Source organism: Crocodylus siamensis, chromosome 5 (assembly GCF_052110815.1).
Source record: "Crocodylus siamensis isolate JL-2025a chromosome 5, ASM5211081v1, whole genome shotgun sequence".
Classification (NCBI taxonomy): Eukaryota; Metazoa; Chordata; order Crocodylia; family Crocodylidae; genus Crocodylus; species Crocodylus siamensis.
Window position 1 is genome coordinate 199674870 of NC_143399.1, and position 19450 is coordinate 199694319.

At 43.3% G+C, this 19450-nt stretch overlaps 1 protein-coding gene across 3 annotated transcripts in view; it reads left to right on the forward strand.

The window, feature by feature from the left end:
* Window positions 1-2494: 2494 nt before the first annotated feature.
* MINDY4 (MINDY lysine 48 deubiquitinase 4) overlaps window positions 2495-19450 on the forward strand; it is a 95261-nt gene continuing 78305 nt past the window's right edge. The window contains exons 1-5 of one of the 3 annotated variants that reach the window (XM_090047837.1): window positions 2495-2712; window positions 4581-4700; window positions 5102-5304; window positions 8856-9114; window positions 10824-11281. In XM_090047837.1, the coding sequence (XP_089903963.1) occupies window positions 2650-2712; window positions 4581-4700; window positions 5102-5304; window positions 8856-9114; window positions 10824-11281 (1103 nt within the window). In that variant the 5' untranslated portion in view covers window positions 2495-2649. The remainder of the gene's footprint in view (window positions 2713-4580; window positions 4701-5101; window positions 5305-8855; window positions 9115-10823; window positions 11282-19450) is intronic. The other 2 variants (XM_090047836.1, XM_090047835.1) reach the window with 2 other exon arrangements.

Genomic DNA, 19450 nt, shown 5'->3' on the forward strand with positions numbered 1-19450 from the left:
GCTGGATTATCTAGGCAATCACTGCAAAGTTGACTTGAGCAAGTGCAAAGGACAGGCATATGATAATGCAGCCAACATGGCGGGAAGCTATAACGGCATGCAGCAAGAACTTGTGGAAAAAAGTAAGTATGCTCTATATATATATATATATATATATATATATATATATATATATATATATATATATATATATATATATGTATGTATGTATGTATGTATTGCATTTGTTGAATCTTGCTGGCCAAGCTGCAGTTGATTGCTGCCTAGATGCAGTCATTTTATTTGCTGTTGTGGAACAAATATACACATCCATCTCTATCTCTACAAAATGCGGGGGCAGTGCTGAAATCGTTTTTCGGTCCTGATTCCACAGTACCAAATCTGTCTCTGAGGGGGCACAGTTTTCCAGCCTTTAGCCAGTAGTGTGTTTTTTACCTTCCTCACTCATCTCTTGCAGCACGTTGCTCCGTTCCTGCATCAGAGGCATAGTACTGCTGGCTTTGCTGCTGGCTCCGGCTGCCTTTGAGTCGGTGGGCAGTAGCCGGGATGCTCTGCTGTGTCCCCCGAGCGTGCACCAATTTTAACCCTCCGACTTCACTGACGCTGCCTTTTTTGTCCCCTGGAATCACTTAAAAGCTTGGATCCCACTGCTGCCCAACAGTGGCAGCCCACAGTAACCTAGTGGGCTAGAAGCCCACAGCCCAAGTTGTCAAATAGGTCTTTGTGTGCTCCAAATGAATAAACATGAAAAGCGGCAGAAACACTGTGGGCATGCATGATCTGGTTGTGCTGTGAAGGAAGGAGTGCGCTGCAGCGGTATGGGGTGAGCCACTCTTGGGGGCAGGGCAGGGCAAGGAGAGGAAAGGGGTTCAGGGAAGCATGGCATGTAAAGAGCAAGACAAACGTTGGGGTGCTGGCCCAGGGTTTTTTGGAACTGCATGTTAACACTGGGAAGAATGCTCAGTCCAAAAAAATAGTATTTTTAAAATCAACCTGAACCTTGAACTGCCTGACCAGTAAAGATTTGCAAAAATCACACCTGGTGTCTTGTAGCTGCATTGCAACAGACAGTCCAGGGATTTCCCAGTGAAGCTACATGGCACCTGGTAGAGAAATCATTGCAGAACAGGGGCAATGCCATTTTGGCCATATATTGGATACACACTAAAAAACTAGTACAATAAAAATAATCCTGTCAGCACAGTTTTCCATGCTAAAAATAAAACACCCGAGGTGGTTTAAATAATGATTAAAAAAAGACTAAGACCATAAAGTCAAAATGTGCATCTTCAGACTATATTAAGTGAAATGGTGATTTGTCATGTGTACGTAGGAAAAGCGCTACCAGGGACAAGCACCCCTAGTTATGCTACTGAAACTTAGGGGGCACCAGTCCTGCCCGCATGAAACAGTGGCGTTTACAAAGCAGTAAGTGTTCTCCACTGGTGTATACGCTGAAGTCAAGCTACATATATAACAAGAAAAACCTTAAAAAAAATTGGGACAGTGGGGGAGTAATTATTTTCCTTTTAGGAACTCCTAATGTGAAGCTATCCAACTTGGAGGAGGTGAGACCGCTCTTTGTTTTGCAAGTCCTGAAATCTTTTCCTCTCGAGGCTACCAGGGTCACGGGAAAGATGTGCGTGTTCCCAAGGCTTAAAGAGACAACTAGAAGGGCTCATGGAGGGAAAAATAAGGGAATTACTGAAAGACTAGAAAAACAAAACAGCAAAGGAGGAATACCTAGCACAAGGCTTGAAGGTGAATTAAGCTAGAACAACGTTTACTCCGTTTGATATTTTATAACAGATGTTTGAGAAATAAAGCAGCAAATGCAACATTAAAAAACAGCAACATAAAAATTCAAGACATTCAATACATGGCAGGGAGCAAGCATGCTGGTTACTGCAGGTCTGGAGAAGATATGAATCAGCAAAATGCCCCAAAGGAACAAACAAAACCCCCAAAAGCAGTATTCTGGAGACTGCCTGCAAGGATTAAGTTGTTGGAAGTTCAGTAAAAAAAAAAAAAAAAGGAAAAGTCCCATTTCACTCCAGTCATTATGATCTTTGCAAGAAGAAGCACCGAAAAATAGCTGAACATCCAGCATTACAGATAATAAAACAGTACTCCAGGATCTAACCTGCCTAAATCGAAAGGAACCAAAGTCCCATACCACTTACAACAGATTTCAATTACGATCATATAAAACTGTTAAAAACCGGCTTCTAGACATGCATCTTGAAGCCATCATTAGAATGAATGGACAAATTGCAGCCATTTAGTTTAAAAATGCTGGCCAGCTGCACCAAAAGTTCTGGAATTCATGTCCCAGGACACGGCTTTTAAAAGCACCCTCAGGTTGTGACACAAAAGCATGAGCTGCATCACTGGACACAGCCGCTTGCAGGATTTCTTGGGAGAATCTATCGACTTCCTCTTAGGGGGAGGAGCTCCCCACCTCTTTATGACATCGTCTCTGTGGCAACAGAGCCATGACGCTGCAACTGACAACACGGGGCGGGCTGCAACCTGAGCCCTCCGCTCCGGGCACGCAAGTAGTTAACGGCCGGGTGGAAGAGCAGGGACAACCTGCCTGACTCATGTCAGATCAAGTACACATCACCCCCTGTGCCTTTCGGGATAAAAATGGATAACTGCTTTGTGGAGGAGGTCGCTGCATCTGTGGTGAGAGAATTTCTCAGTAGAAAGGTAAAATTTGTCTCCTTTTACTCCAGTTAATAAGAGCTTTGAAAGGTTAACAAAATAACCCGGCCACCTAAGGGCTTGAGATGCTGCAAGGGGAGCGCCAAGGTTGTTTTCCAGTGTGCCGGTAGTTTTATTTTGAACTGTTAATACCAGCCATCAGAAATCGAGAGACTTGAGACTACATTTCCCACAAAGCATTTCTTTAACAGCAACACTTGGAATACAACAGATACCGTCAAAGAAAGGAAGGGGAAAAACCCCCCCCCAACAACGTTTGCATAGTGAAAAAGAAATCTTTTGCTGAAAAGGACTGTTTTTGAATCTATTGATGCCTCTAAAAATTCAGATATCAGATGCTGTAATTTAAGACATTACCTGGCAAACATTCATCCTATTCTTGCGCATGCTCAACACTGCACGCTTCTCTAACCCAATTCAGAGTTGCCGATGAGGAAGCAAAAAGTGTAACACAACTTTTTATTAATAATTATGCTTTAAAAGTGACACCTTAGATTGAGGAAAAAAAAGTACTTTAGCACAAAAGTAAATATGAGTTCTTATAAAATGGCAATTTAAACACAGTTGTATTGGTCAAATGTGATCAAGCTTCTTCTCGCAGCACCTTTTCCACAGTCTCTGATTTCATTCTGCTGTGAACCAAGATACAAAAGAAAGCTGTTTCTGCAATAATTTTGTTTTTTAAAGTGGCATTCCTTAAAGATGCATTTAAACTCAGAACTATAGGTCCTGCAATTATTCATTAGCAAATCCCACCCCTACATGCATCTTGAAGCCTGATGGATTTTTTAAAAATAAATCCCATTTGCAGGAATAGGAACTTCATTTCCTACAAATGCATAATCTGCTTTACTGTTTTTTAAAGTTCAACTTCTCCCTGGTTCACCCCAAACTAAGCATCTCATATTTCACTGCAATGTTGTACTGAGGTTTAAGGAAAAAAAATGCACGTAATGTTTAAACGCAAATGTAGTATTTGAAGCTGGTAGCACTGTCATTTGAGCTTACAGCTTTGAAGCACGCACAACTTGCGATCCAGTTTCTGGTGATTAGGAAACCAAGAAAACCAGACTGTTTTGAGGTGTATGTTTTGATGGTTTGGGTGGGTTTAGTGAAGCTTTCAGTTTAACCCTATTAAAAACACTTAAGTTCTCCCCCGCAAATTTTGAAACATGGCTCGATGCACTACACCTCGCTAATAGTAAACATAATTCTGGAAAACATAGTAACAATCTGAACAAAACAAAAAAAAAGGGTCACTTTCTAGACATCTTTAAAGTGAAATCATGTGGATTGACCTTTGATCACAGACTTCAATTTTTCCGTGCTCTTAAAAGAACCTGGACAAGTGTATAAACTATAAAACAAAATGGTTTCAGATACATCTGTAGAAAAAGTTTTGAACATCTGAACCTTTTGCAAGCTGCTATTTTCTTCAAAATTCACCCTTACAGGTGGCTCAAGTTCTCCAAAGTATGTTTCCAGCCTGTTTTTAGGGAGTTGCCTCTTTGAAAAGTTTAGGATACAGGTATACGTAACGTATTTAGTCAAACTTGGTTGATCAGTAATATAAATATATCCGTTTACAATTGAGAGGAGAGCTCAACACAGTAAGACTGAGATTTGCTTTGGCTTATGCAGCAATTAGCAGGCTTCTCTGCTCAACATGTAAGTGGAATTTTAAATTCAGCTGCTGAGCAGTATCAATGTAAACATAAAGGAAAAAAATGAGAACCTAAAACGTGGTTTAAAACGAACAAGTTTACGATTAAATCCAAACTAGAGAATAGCACTTAAAGTTTATGCTGTCTGCTGCAGTGCATCTAAAACAGCATTTTCTTCTCTCTCTCAAGGGTTTAAAAAAGACCATGGCAACCATGGACCAGGAATTTCCACGCTCTGTTCTTAGCATCAATAACAGGAATGAACTCAGAAATATTCTCCATATACAGTCTCTGTACAAAGAAAACAAGGTAAGAAAATTGAGTTTTGTACCAGACCAATGGCCTTATAGGGTCACAGCCTTAGATCTTCAACTGTGCTGAAAATGGTAATGAAATAAGGATAGATGAAAATGAACTCTTCATGCTTCTGCACAGGTTCTTATGTTATTCAGAGTTCATGCTTTGTGATATGATATTTCGTCCTGATCCTGTAACATAGTTCACCAACACTTCAACAAGCAAGTGGCCACTGGAATTTGCCAGTTACTGTCCTGTTAAATCCATGTATTGCTCCCTATATTTCAAAATATCCATGTATTTAATTCTGCTTGACACTTTGCTTTTAAAAGCTTGATATTAACTAAGAAAATCTAGATGCTTCATTTCTATTTTTATAAAATGTATTTAATCTTCCTTCCCCCTCCCAACAGGCCAAGGAGAACCCACTGAAAACAATTCTAGAAATGATGACGAACTATTTCCTTGAACATTTTGGAAGCATGACTAGCATCATTCCAAATTCTGCACCATCACTACCTCCGAATAAAACCTCCATACTCAGCACAGCAGACTACTCTGAAGATGACATGCGTGGGAATACAAGGTCCAAAACAAGTAAAACTGAAGCCTACAGGTAGTCTCCTTTTTGCCTTTAGTGTAACACTTACAATTATTCCCAGGTTCTAAGGATGCAGATTCAGTCCCCAGCTTCAGACTGCATGCATTTTTACTAGCTACACAGGACAAGCAACTTTAGATAGCTGCATGTTACCAATAGCATTCTGCCATCAGTGCAGGAAAACCAGGACCAATGCTAAAAAAATTTTAAAATTGCGTGGTGCTGTGCTCTTGACTGCACCTTCTGCTGGTGCACTCGTAGCATGTGATGGTATTAGCTTTACTCACTTAAATCATGCAAGACACAATTAAATTACACATTATCATCTGACCACAGTGCTCTTTCCTGAGTGGGGCAAGGAGTCAGACTTGATCTAATGAGGTCCCTTCCAACCTTAATATCCATGCATGTATGAGGTTATATGATTGGTGGGAGTTTTGACTGTGAATAGCTGCCACTTGAAGTAGCTATAAACAGTTGAACAAGAATTGGGTGAGCTAACGTATATAGCTAACAGAGTACATGAAACAAGTGTAAAAAAGCATGGCTTGCATGTCTATATACTACACTAAGTTTACACTGCACTATTCCTATCCACAGATGTCTATATACCTAGCTAACAAACTCATCACGTGGTTAAGCATATTCAATGATCGGAGCCAGGCAAAAATTCATAGAGCTTTTAAAAAATACATATGTTGTCAAAGGCTTATCAAAAATCCTCCTCCCATTTATAAGGAAGAGACCAGCTGCCCTTGCAAGCCCCGGATGAGCACGTAGCCATGCACCCGAGCAGGCTGAAGCAGCCCTGGACTCTCCTGCAGCAGCTTTCCAATAACCCACAGGCACTAAAATAATGCCTTGATCAGCCCTGCTGCAAGACTAGCAGCCAGAGGCATGAACTGCTGCAGTTCTTGGCAGCCTGGTGCAACCCCATGTTTTGTTTTTTTTTAAAGGAAGTCTTTCTAATTATTCCTTCTTTACAGTGAATATTGCTCTAATTAATTATCACTCTCTACCCTCTAATGAAATCAGCGCTGAACCCCTGCGTGCTGCACCACTGAAATCACAGCCTCTGCACAGCACCCACCTCCACTGCCACGTGCCCCGCCTCGCTCTGCCTTATATAGACTCGCCAGCGCCGCGCATGCGCAGCGCGGCACACGCGCTCCAGGAAAAGGGGGAATGCGTGACTAGTGAGAGGCCGCTCCGAGGCAGAGTGGCGCCGGCCGCAGGAAGTGAAAGGGTGTACCGCTCTTCCTTCAGCCCCCCTGTGGAACTCTGTGGTCCTGGGCCTCCAAAGCTTGGGCATGCGCAGTGCTTCCCTGTAGGGGGAGTGGGGGAGAACGGAGTGGGACGCTGCGTTCTTAAAGAGATACGCACACGCACGCATAGCTCAGCCCCTGTGCTGGGGGATGCAGAGAGGGGCTTGATCTTGCTCGCTGCCCACTCTTGAATTGCCCCTTCCCTGGGGGCAGCTTGAGAAATTAAAGGGTTTGCACTATGCAGCTGGCAGCACCCCAACAGCCTAGGGGTGGGGGCAGAACAAGTTCACTGCAGCTCCCAGGGGACTTGCTCCATCTCTGCCTAAGGGTGAGGCGAGCTCCTGGGTTGAGGTGATGCTATGATGTTCCCTTTCAATAAAAAAGGGATTTTTTTTTAGCCCTTGATAAACACACCCTGCATGCTTTAAACCCAGGAGGTGTTTCAGAACAAGCATGAAGGCTTGTATTGTTATGTTACAGGCTTGCTCCCCACTTCCGCCACCGGTGTTTTCTGAGACAATCTCATGATTTCTGCAACTTGATACAGCCTGGACTTGGCTGTACTGAAAAGGCCTTGCAATAAGCAGACAGGGCAGAAGGCTTTACTACGGATTTGGGGAAAAGAAAGTGCAAGAAAAAACAAGGGACCTCTATTGCGCCCCTTTTAATGTCCTCTGTGGTATGGCACAATGGGACAGGGAGCTTAATGGGCTGTTATGCTTTCCTGTGAATCATCTGGCATTAGCTAAGCTCGTGGAGAAAAATCTTAGCTCTATTAACGTCAATAGTGTTGCTATTGAATTGAGTTGAGCCACTACTTTCTCATGTGAGAGGCCAAAATTCTTGTAGTTGATAACTTGTTTTGGACCAATAGTGTGGTTGGCATATATTTTGAATTTCGGTATCACAGTACAGCTCCTTGGGACTCTGGGAAAAAACCGGGCATAGCAGGACTAAACAGTAGATGGGCCAAGGACTCTTGGGTGAATAAAATGAGGACATAAAATAAATTATCAGGTAGCCAACAGACAAGATGTGTAATAAAAACCTGATGTACTTGGCTTTTATTTACAGAAAGCCCTTGATCCATCTGCCTCTCTCCCAGAGACGCAAGGAAGCATATATTAATACCTGGAAAGCTTTTCCAAATCTATCCCAACTATGCAGTTGGTCCAATACAAGATATCACCCACAAAAAATAATTGCTTCTCACAAATTACCTGGTCCATAGTGGCTACATGACCTCAGCACTACCAGATTCCTTCTGAATTAACTTCTTTCTGAGTAGTCCTCGCTGGCTTCTGTGGAGTTGTTTTTACCAAAAATTAGGCAACCTACACATTTTTTTTCTAAAATATGGGTACCACAACTCTTCCAGCATGTTTAGACATCCTGTGATTCAATAAGGAGTCAGAGAACCTTTTGGAGAGCAGTATAACCAAGGTATACAAAAATCTCAGGTCTCAAAATTATAATGGGGAGCGGTAGTTAACAATGGGCACATCTACAAGTCGCCATACAGCAACGTTGCTATGGCACCATGCTTTAGCACGGCCTTTTGGAAGTAGTAAAGCACGGCGCAGTAAGCACCCATGCTGTGTCATACAGGTGGTACACGCTTAGATTTCCCTGCCACGTCCCTGTAGCAGTACCTTGTAAGTGGAGAGTGTGCTGCTACAGTGATGTGGCTAGTGATCATGTGTAGACCCATGCAACCGCTACGTCGCTGTAGCATGCCATACGGCGACGTAGTGCGTTGCTACGTTGCTGTAGGGCGATGTGTAGATGTACCCAGCGTTAGTCTGAAGTTAGACTGTATGGCATCTTATAGGCTAGCTTGTCCAGAGAGGCATAAGCTTTCATAGGCTTTCATCTACTTTGTCAGATGCTACCATAGACTAGAGCCCATGAAAGTTCATGCCGTTCTGAGCAAGTAAGTCTATAAGGCGCCATGCTTTCTTCCTAGAATAATAATATGTAGGAAGGAAACACTTGTAAAACTGTTTTTTTCTGTATCTCAAAATCATTCGGTCTTACATCACATAAGAAAATCAGGACAAGTGATGAAGGAATGAACATTCTTCTTAGCATGTTATTTCCTGTATAATTCACATGATTTAATAATATAAACAGGTCCTTGTTTAAATATTGAAAAGCTATATGTAGATGTTTTGAGATGTTGCTAGACATTTTGCTGATTACTCCTACCATGTAACTCCGCTATAGTAAATGATCTTTTATTGATAGTATTTGCATATCATTTTATTTCTTGAATGTATGCTCCTTTTTTCCCCCTTATAGATGTGAGATTGATGACCTGCTTGATAAAGTCATTCCATCCAGGAGTCATCATCATAAAAGTGAGAAATCCAACACTGGAATAAGTCCAAGTAGTAGCTTATTCTCTGAAGGGGATAAAAAATTTAAAAACAGCATGGAGGATTTAAAAATAATAAGGAATTCAGAGGAGATGAAGACCACAATGAAAGAGAAGCAAAGGTCTAGGTCTAGTCTTATCCTCAGAGGAATGATGGCTGGACCAACAGCGAGTTCCCAAGAGGTGATTTTTCAATACCTGAATATATAAAACAGTTGATTGATACTAAGGATTAACATATTCAGTGAGATGTCTATTTAACATAACAGAAAGACTGCTTTTCATAGATTTCATAGATTTCATAGACATTAGGGCTGGAAGGGACCTCGGGAGATCATCGAGTCCAGCCCCCTGCCCAAAGGGCAGGAAGTCAGCTGGAGTCATAGGATCCCAGCAAGATAAGCATCCAATTTACTCTTGAAGGTGTTCAATGTAGGCGCTTGAACCACCTCCGCTGGCAGACTGCTCCAGACCTTGGGGGCTCGGACAGTAAAGAAATTCTTCCTTATGTCCAGCCTGAAACGGTCTTGCAGGAGTTTGTGACCGTTCGACCTCGTCATCCCTTGGGGCGCTCTGGTCAACAGACGTTCCCCCAGATCCTGGTGGTCATCCCTGATAAACTTATAGGTGGCCATCAGATCACCCCTGAGCCTACGCTTTTCCAGGCTAAAGAGTCCCGTGGCTCTCAGCCTGTCATCGTAAGATCTGTTTTCCTGACCTCTGATCATGCGCGTGGCTCTCCTCTGGACTCTCTCAAGCTTCTCCACATCCTTTTTGAATTGTGGAGCCCAAAACTGGACGCAGTACTCCAGCTGCGGCCTCACCAAGGCCGAGTACAAGGGGAGAATGACGTCCCGGGATTTGCTCGAGAAGCATCTATGGATGCACGCCAGCATTTTGGTTGCTATACAACAAATGACTAAATTTAGACAAATTACTAAATTAAGATGTTGTATGTATGAAGGAATTTAAAAAAACTCATTAGAGTTAATGCATTAAGAAACCTCTCAGAGGATTTAGAATCACAGAGGACCATCCAGTTGTGCAATAATTAATCATCACCGCAGCTCTGTGATGTTTGCTTATATTATACTTGTTCATGTTTGTTTTACTTGTTACCTTTTACCTCTTTAAGCCGGGGATTTTAAAGGGTCATAAAGGAGTTGGGCACAAATGTTACTGAATTTCAGTGGAAACGAGTACGAGTTCCTTAGGTTTCTTTGCAAATTCCAGCCCCTGCCAACCAATATTTCGGTTCAAAGAATTAGATTTCAGCTAACCTATCTCTGTGTTTTGTACTGTTCCTCATCAGCACGTATTCTTGAAAAAACAGCTATGTATTTTTCCCATTCATTCCATGTTGTGTTAATGAGAAGTTGGTGGAAGTAAAGAGTGAAGAATTCAGCCCCAAATTATTAGTAACAGAGAAGGCTCAAAGGATTAGTTAGAACGCCTCATTTCTAAGAAGCTCACAAAGTCTGTATTCGTACCTGAATTGGATCCAAAAATCTTTGGCCTGGCAATGAAGTCAGGTGCCTTTGAAAGAGAATCTTTTTGATCACATTTCCTGGACCTTCTGGTTTCATGTGAGATGGGTATAAGCTTAAGAACCAGCTCTTATATTTTGTTTCTGCTCCGGGATGAAAGAGGGAAGTGCAAAAACCACCAAGCCCTTTATAAAGTTCAACCCTGGGACCATCATAATTTTGGATGAAGGCTCAAGCCAGCTGTTTTTGTTAGCCAAACAATTTCTTCCCCCCACAAATGCCTGTCTCTGATGAAAACAGAATCCCTTATATAACCTACTAGTTTAAGTATTAATGCTCTCTATTGAGGTAAAGATCTGGTATTGTTGGTAATTAGTTTTTTTCTTTATTGGCAACTTATTGTAGGACTCGCTAAAAAGAAGGCCTCTGAACCAACGATCTTCTAGCATAAGTAGCATAATACAATTCAAAGGAGAACACAGTCATTCTTCAAATCTGCCAAATGGCGATTTTCAGGAGAGCAAAGTGACTTCTGTCCAGTCCGTAGGGAACCTCTATCCACCCAATGACAGTGCCATGAAAGCAGACATGGAGCTTTCATCCAAGACTTTGTCAGGCTCCTACAGGAGTTCAGCCACCGAGGAAATCAGAAATATCCCTGAAGACACAGATGACCCGTTTGCCAAGCTGCTGTCAGAAAGAGAGAGAAGCCGAGTTGGAGAGAGGAAATCGATGCCAAGCTTTGATACGGAGACGGGTGAAAAAACCCTCAAATTAAATACGTTTCACAGATATTCTGGATCTGGAAGGGAGAAAAGAGAAAGGTCTCTCAAGAAGAATGAGAGTCCGTTACCAGGCCCCAGGTAAGATCATTGGAGAGCTTTGAAAAGTACTTGTAAAAATGCAATTCTGCAAAGTCCAGGAAGACTTGCAACTAAGCAGTAGCAGTGTATAGAAAGCTGAGCTATGATTTCCGGAACTGAGATGGGCTATCTCACGCCTCTTGGTTGGTATAACGGAAAGGAAGACAGAGAGTAGCACTAGCCACATCAGAGGCCCAAAAAGATGTGGCTTGTCATGTTTGTAGGGAGATGATACCCACCCTCTCCACTCCCTTACGAATTCCCCTCAAGGAACCTTGATCAGAGTAGTATCACATCTCAAAAAAGATATGCAACCTGAAGGGATTCTTGGGAAAATGAGGGAAAAGAGAAGGGGGCTGATTCCTGGCTCTTCCACTGGAAGAGCTCCCAAAAAAGTGTTACAAAGAAGGCCACTGTCCTTGTCCCCATTTTACACATGGAGAAACTGAGGCAAGTGAGAACATGCAGTAAATCAGTGGTAAAGCTAAAGGTGGAACTCGGGTATCCCAAATCTCCGTCAGGTACTTTATCCACCAGATTGCAATCGAAAAACTTGTGGAAGTGCTAAAAATGGCGGGTGCCAGCAACTCTTTAAACTAGTCACTCATTGGTACGAAACAGCATTAGGCCCCCGAGTTTGAAAAAAGTTAGATTTATGAGAACAGCGGCCAGGATGATGGATTGATTTGCAAAAGCTCCAAGGGAAATTACATTCCTTCAAGGCCACAGCATTACCAGACATAGTCCCAGGTCAGTAAGCAATATTTTGCAATGGAAAGCAAAGGTTAAAAAGTACTCTCCACTAGAAGTGCAAATTTATTTTGAGGCAGCAATTTAAAGGATGACCCAAACTGAGAAGAGTATATATGTTCACAGTATTTGTAAGATAATAGATGGATTACAGACTACTGTTATATAGCACTACTTTGTGCAGTGTAGTCCAATAATACGCATGCTGGATTAGCACGCACTTTGCTTGACTGCATAGCACAACACCCGTCATTTTGGTGCCTATTGCTCCCATGCTAACAAGCATTGGCTGTCCTTGTATCAGTGGAGGGCATAAGCTAGCTGCATCTTTTGGCTCCATTCTGTGCTTCAGGAAACTGCACGAACCTCAGCCGTCTCTAGACATCTGCCCACAAAGAGGAGCGCTGCAGCTCCTCCGAAACGTTGTGAAGTTTGGAAGGCAAGCTGCAGGAAAAGCAGTTATCGTGAGGCTGTTATTAGAAGCCTTGAAAAGGAGAAGTGGTTGTTAATGCCAAGATTGCTATCTCCCCTTGTTTGCAAGGCTTCTAACAAGAACCCCAAAACAGCCTTGAAAATGTCCAAAACTGCCACTGTCGTATCACAGCAGTGATGGAGCTGTGCCCCGGCCGGGCATTGTTTGCATCACCTGTGGATGCGAGCATGAGTGCGGGCCACAGACACTCTTTCATTTCCACCTGTAAGAATGCCTATGAAACTGTGAATTTCTGTGAAATTCTTACGGGCAGAAAAATAGCCTTGGAGCTGGAGCATACGTGCCTTCCAGCTTCCTGATGGGAGAGATACACAGAGGAGGTTTGCAGCCAGCGGGCACTACGCAGCCCTTCAGGGAGGGAACCCTGTCCTCTCCCCTGCCTAGCAAGGGAGCAGGCAGTCAAGTGGCCTTGGGCAGCTACAGCAAAGCAGCAGCCAGCCCAGGAGGGTTCGACCTCTGGGAGAATGCCCCCCACCTCCATCCTGCCACTCAGCTGAATGGCTGGGGGGCAAGGGGGGCATTGCCCCATGGCAGGTCCCCCTGCCGTTCTCCCCTCACCCCCCACAAAGGAGAAGAGCCCCTGCTCCTGGCACTGCTCCGGGGCAACCTGGAGGTGGGGGGCAATCTCCTGCCCCAGCAAGGCTCCCTGAGTGCAGGGAGCCTGCCAGCTGTGGCACAGCTGTCTCCTGCCCCAGGGGGTAGTTCTGCTTCTGGGGCTCCAGGAGGAAATGCCCCACTCTCATGCTGGTCAGCTGATTGATGCGGGGGGAGGATGATCCCCTGCAGGGTCATCACAGGGCTCCGCGGCAACTCATCCCTGGGCAGGCTATCGTGAAACACATGCTATCCCTTTGTCCCTCTCCCTTGGAGCGAGGGAGGCAGAGCAGAGAGGACTGTGGGACACTGGATGTCCTCCACACCTGAGAGAAGCTCAAGTCAGTCCTTCCTCACAGGGACCTGATCTAACTACTTGGGGAAGAGCCAGGTCTCTTCTGCCGGAAGCCCTTGTACGCTGTGCTTTTTGTGCCAGGGGGAAGGTTTGGTGCCCAGCACTAGTGCAAAGCTTGTCGAGCTGCTTCTTCTAGTCCTGAGGCTTCGCTCTTAAATGCGGCGCACCCCCCTGTCGTAAAGGGATGGTGGAGTTGAATAAATCCCATTCCAGCCAACAAATCACATAACTTCAGGCCCCGGGGCTCGGCTGGGTAGCAGCCGCCATGCAAAAGCAGCGCCTCTGTGGGACAGAAACAAAAAGTGACGGCCATCCCGATAGGGGGCAGGTCTTTTTTGCCCGGTCCTGTATAGTAGACGTCACTTGCAAACTGCAAGTTTGATTTCTGTGCCAGGTTGCAGCTAGGACAGCAGAGGGAGCTCCCTCATTAACAGAGACCCTTCCCTTGCATCCGTATTAGAGTTGTCTCAGGTCATGCTGCTTAAACCAGGGAAGCATTTTAAGCACCTGCTGAACTTTGAGTGCATGAGTAACAGCTTTGAAACGAGTGGGACTGCTCAGCTGCTTAAAGTTATGCAGTCCCCTAAATGATTTGCCGGGTTTGGCCGGAGCAGAGCACTCAACGCTGCAAGACGAAGCTCCCTCATTGCAGCCGTCAGCATTTATTTGAGTGCAAATTCCACTCTCTTCTTCTCCTGCTGTTTACGATGGCAGAATCCAACCCTGCTAGATTCATATCTGAAACGTGATGCAGGGTTGGCCATAGCCAGTTCAACCACAGGGATCAGTAATCTTTTTTCTCGTAGCAAAGGAAAGACATTCCGGTCTTGTTTTTCCTTCCTGTTTTTCTTTTCCTTTGCAACCCTGGTTTGCAGTTTTCAAAGGTTTCTATTGTTATTCACAAGCCTCAGGCATCTTTTGTCTGCACATATATTTGGCCAAAAAATATGAGGCAAAACCACAGCATTGTTTCAAAGCACTATCTGAATATCAATGGACAGCCGCGAAAACGGAGCAGAGAAAAACAAGTGATTATGAAAGTCCACTGGGGAAATCCAGATGGCCTGTGATTTTGACTCCCAGAGTTAAGTTAAGGGAAAGGATGAACACAATAATCAGGTTGCTATTTTGTGACCCGTCAATGCATCTTAAATAAAGCATCAATTGGGTTAAATGGGAAGGTAGTAATTAACAGAAGTCATTTTTGTAGTACTGTAATTACAGTACAAAAACAAAGTTAGACCTCTTTATTCCATGGTCTGTATAGGAATTTGTTCTGACTAAGAATTACAGTCTCTTTTTATAGCTAGCCAGGTAGACTATTAAATTGAGGAGACATTTAGATTTCTGGTATGACCAAAATCAAGTGCCGCGTGGCACATACCTGTATGAGCAATGTTGGACTGACTAGCAAGACATTTTTGGTGGGGGATGCAAAACAAAGGCAGGTTTAGTTGTTAGTATTGCGGCTGGGAAAGTTACTTGTTACACATGCCCTCACAAAATAATTGCCTCAATGTAGTGAAATGAGGCAGAAACCACATATATGAATGTGGTGTTTATCAAAACGACTCTACCGAGACTCTCAGCATTGAAATGTGCTGTTCTAGGTCTTATAAAGTTTCCAAGCATCTCCAAGAGCCATGATTTAACTACAGTTACAACACGGCCATTGTGAGAAATATTGACTCTTAAAGGGAGACAGCGTTTCTTCACTATATCCCAGGCTAACACTGCATCCCAGAGTAGATATATTGTATTATCAACATACCATGATTTTGCAACCTCCCTATAGTCACAGAAGTTTGAGCTGGAAAATAACTCTGGTTCACATAATGTCTGTCAATGTAGTGTTCGACTGTTATTCTACAGAGGAAAGGGATACTTCTGTGTTCCTCCAAGCCAAGGAACATGAATTGTGTGCAGTTAATTCACTTGCTGGATCAGTGAATTGTATTCTGCACCAGTGACGATTTGTTTTATAAATGCAGCTTTACATCCTTCCACTGCTTTGCCCAATCTGCGGGCATGCTGGTAGTAATTTCATGTACAAAATGCATGCCTTGGCTTCCCAATTCTGCCTCTCGCTGTTTTTTTGGGTAGAATCCTAGAAAGGAGGGAAATGATAGGTAGGTGGCAGCAGATCTTCGTGAATCCTGAGTTATAAATAATCACCAGCAAATCCAATTCCTTAACTCACTCCGGTCTCTGTATAACACTATGTATAACACATGTTGTCGAGGAAAGTCACTGCTTTGGTTCCAGGAAGACCTTGGCACAAAAAGTTGCTATAAGGACAGAAATTCATCGTGACTTGAGTAGCTTTAGGTGAGGAACATATGACATATTACAGGAATGTCATGGTTGCTGATCATTTACCTATAGTGATAACACTTCTGTGGCCTGCCTACACTTCCCTTTTCTCCCAAAATTGTGCATTTCATGATATAATAAAGGAGTCAAGGTTACCAAAGCCCTCTCTCTATGCCTTCCGGTCCTCTGATGGCCCCCAAAATCCATCAGGTTGGGGGCTGTGGGCTGACAGCCGAAGGTTTGCATTTATTGATCCGCTCGTTTTGCCGCACCCCGAAAATCCTTTCGATGGGAATGCAGATGGATGCCTTGCAGTGTTCAGCTCCAAGGTGTATCTAGGGAGTTAGGACTTTTGGACCAAGTGTTTCTACTCCCTTAAGTTAAGCACCAAAGCCACTAATGTTCTGCTGTGCTTAGGACACCCATCTGCCCATAACTGAATAAGTAAGAGCGCAATATCCTTTCTGTTGTTTAAGACAGGATTTGGGCATGCGTGTCCTACCAGCCTTGGCATACGAAGCTGAAAAAAATACTTCTCCCTGAAGTGGAGTAGAGCTCAGCAATGAAGAAAGTGGCAGGGTATGGTTGTAACCCCATGGAGAGCTGAGAGCAAACGGAAATATCAGAGACCAAGCTCAGATTAAGAGGAATTTGCCCGTCCCATAGAGGTTCAAAAGGGAGTGGCAGAGAGACCCTGCAAAAAGAGATGGAAGCATTGCATACACCCCTAGTTTCTTCTCTTATATGTAGTCCACAAGGTGGAGGTTTACACAATCAGGAAGAACTTCATTGATTTTTCACTCCTTCCTTCATTACAAACAGTCATCCCTGCCCCTCCTGTCCCTTGGTTCACTCCTGCCGTCCTCTCCTTTGCCTTGCAGTCAGTCTTGGCTAGAACTGTAATGTGAGCTAGCGGTTTCTTCTCAGGAGCCTGTCACTGCAGATGGATAGTTCAGATGGTATGGGCTGTTTCACGAGCTTGCGGTTTGGCTTCACCCGCCTTCTTCCAACCAAAACCTAAACATCTCTCTGATGTGCTCCGTCTCCGCTAATAGGAAAGTAAGTGCCAAGGCGTTCGCTCCCAGAATGTGTCTTGTATAGCCTTTCAACCAAAATTCCCCAAAAGGGCGCTTGCTAATTGCTCCAAAAATATCACGCTTTATTTGGTAGGGAATTCTTTTCTAGCTGTGCTGTACATCCAAATGCCAGCAAGGCAAGGTTGGGGAATTACCATAGATACCGAGCGTTTTATTTGAACATTAGTCATATTTTATAGACTCATAGAAATCAGAGATGGAAAAGAACTTTTAAGGTCATTTTGTTTCACAGTCGATTATTCAAGATGCTATATATATGTGCGGCAGCACATTTTCCAGGGCTTTGTCCAGTCCAGTCTTAGATGACTCAAGTGACAGGACTTCCACCACTTCCCTTGAACATCTCTTCCAAATTCAAATAGATCTTAGTCTTAGAAAATGTTCCCTAATATTCAATCTAAATTTTCCTTTGCTCACATGTGTCCCCATGACTCATCTTTAGACCTGCTTTTTCTGCTCCGCGCGTCCTCTCTATGTTGTGTTCACACCCTTTAGACAGTTATCCTGGTTCCTACATGATGAAAATCTATATATAATTTTGAATGATATCAAAACAATATTGAATTACATAATGTTACGCATATTTATATTATATATACGCTATGGATATTTTAATGCTTACTCATAATCCTGTCCGTTCATCTCCAAAATTGTTGTTGTTCTTTGATTTCCATCCAATTTTGCAAGTATTCAGGGGTTTATAACTATACTGCATTCTAGGTACACCTCATCAGTGCCTTGCAAAGACCGTTACCCTTTCCCTGAGTTTGCGTTTCTCAGCGCGCAGTGTAAAACCGTGTTGGCATGTTTTGCCACTCCCTCGCCTTACAAACTTGTGTCTTCTTAGTTTCAGCTTTGGATGGCAATTCAGACATTTATTTTTCAGCGGTCACTTCCGGGGAAGCACTCTTTATAGGCTAGTGCTAGATTTATGCTAGGGGAAGTGATGGGTCTGTTATGGGAGAATACCGCTAGTTGTATAAACCTGTGTCTTGGTCAGTATCTGTGCTTTGTGGCCCTGCATTTCTATATGTGAGTGAGGGCAGTGAGTGTGTCCTCCTGCTTTTCTTTCTGAATCATTATTCACTTTTGGTACTCTGAATGAAGAATGATGCAGGTGGATTTTTATATTAAACTGCAGCAATGCTGATTTAGATCAAATTCAGGGGGAAAAAAATCTTGCTGTAAGAAGAATGGGATTATCAAACAAGCTGCACAGGGAAGTGTGGATGTTTTCAGTGAGAGGCTGGGTAGGCATCCCATCTGTCTGGGATAGTTTAGGAGCAGAGAATCCTACATCTCTGCAGGGGGTTGCACTATGATCCTATCTTTTTTCTTCAAGATGATGAAAAAATCCTTAACTTGAACTGGCTTTTCACTAGCCGCATAGTGCAGTAAACAGGTTTTTAAAAGTCACTTTTTTGGTCAAGGAGAACCTCAGGAACGAATAAAAGATACCTGTTACCTCCCAAGAAATCCAGCAGAATAATGAAAGTGCCCGCTTTTAAAATCCACATGTTGTGTCTTAGTATTTTTGATGGCTGTTACTTGCAAAACAAAGCAAAACTGTGATACGATGCCCTCGAGGATCTGTATCTTTGCTTTAAATGACTGAGATTTCAAACTGCAGTGAAACAGCTTCGTTTCCCATTGGGAGACTCAAGCCTACGCTTGTCAATTTTTAAGCTTAATTAGTTTTCGAACTGCCTTAGATCTAGGCTTTTTTTCCCCCCGTTACATCCTTTCCACCCACAAACCATCTGTGCTTGCTTATAGGAAGACTTAACTACAGAGCAGGGGTTGTATGTTTTGGAATAACCCAGGGGCAAAACGTCCATGTTCTGGTCTTCAGCGCATGAGCGGGGATCCTCCTGGTTTTCTCTGATTTTAAAAAATCCCCAATTTTTGGATTAAAAAAAGCAACCCCAAATCCACATTTTTCCATGATTAAAATGAAACACCACTGTATAGCTCTCTCTATGTTAGTGGTGTTTCATTTTAATCATGGAAAAATGTGGGTTTTAGGTAACTTTTTAAATCTGAAAATTAGGGATTTTTTTTTTTAAATCGGAGGAAACCAGGATCCCTGCTCATGAGTGAATGAAAGGGGAAGATGCAGATCAGCTGGGTGCGGACAGAAGAAAAATGCCCAACACTTTTTTCCAGTGTGCGCACACATAAAGACTTCCAGGTTGGTTGTTTCTTGCTGCAAGTGAGAAATCAGCCTAGAGGAAGCCTGCTCTGCTGGAGCTGGGAAAGTTTTACCCTTGCTTTGAGTGGGTGCATAAGGCAGGGCTCGATGGAGAGAGATGCAACAAAGATGAACTGCGCATTGCTAGGTTAAGTCAGTGCACGTCTTCCTTCCATCCTTTTCTTTTCCAAGTTGAAAAGACCGACACTTTGTTCGGGAAGGGAGAAATCCTCCCATTCCTGGGAATTCCTTCCAGTTTAAAGCTGGCTTTCAAATGATTGTCTTGGTCTCACCCTCCTGGTATTGGCTGCTATGGAAGTTCAAATCTGGATGCAGTTAATATTGTACTTGACTTTTAATGTCATACTTTGCTTTC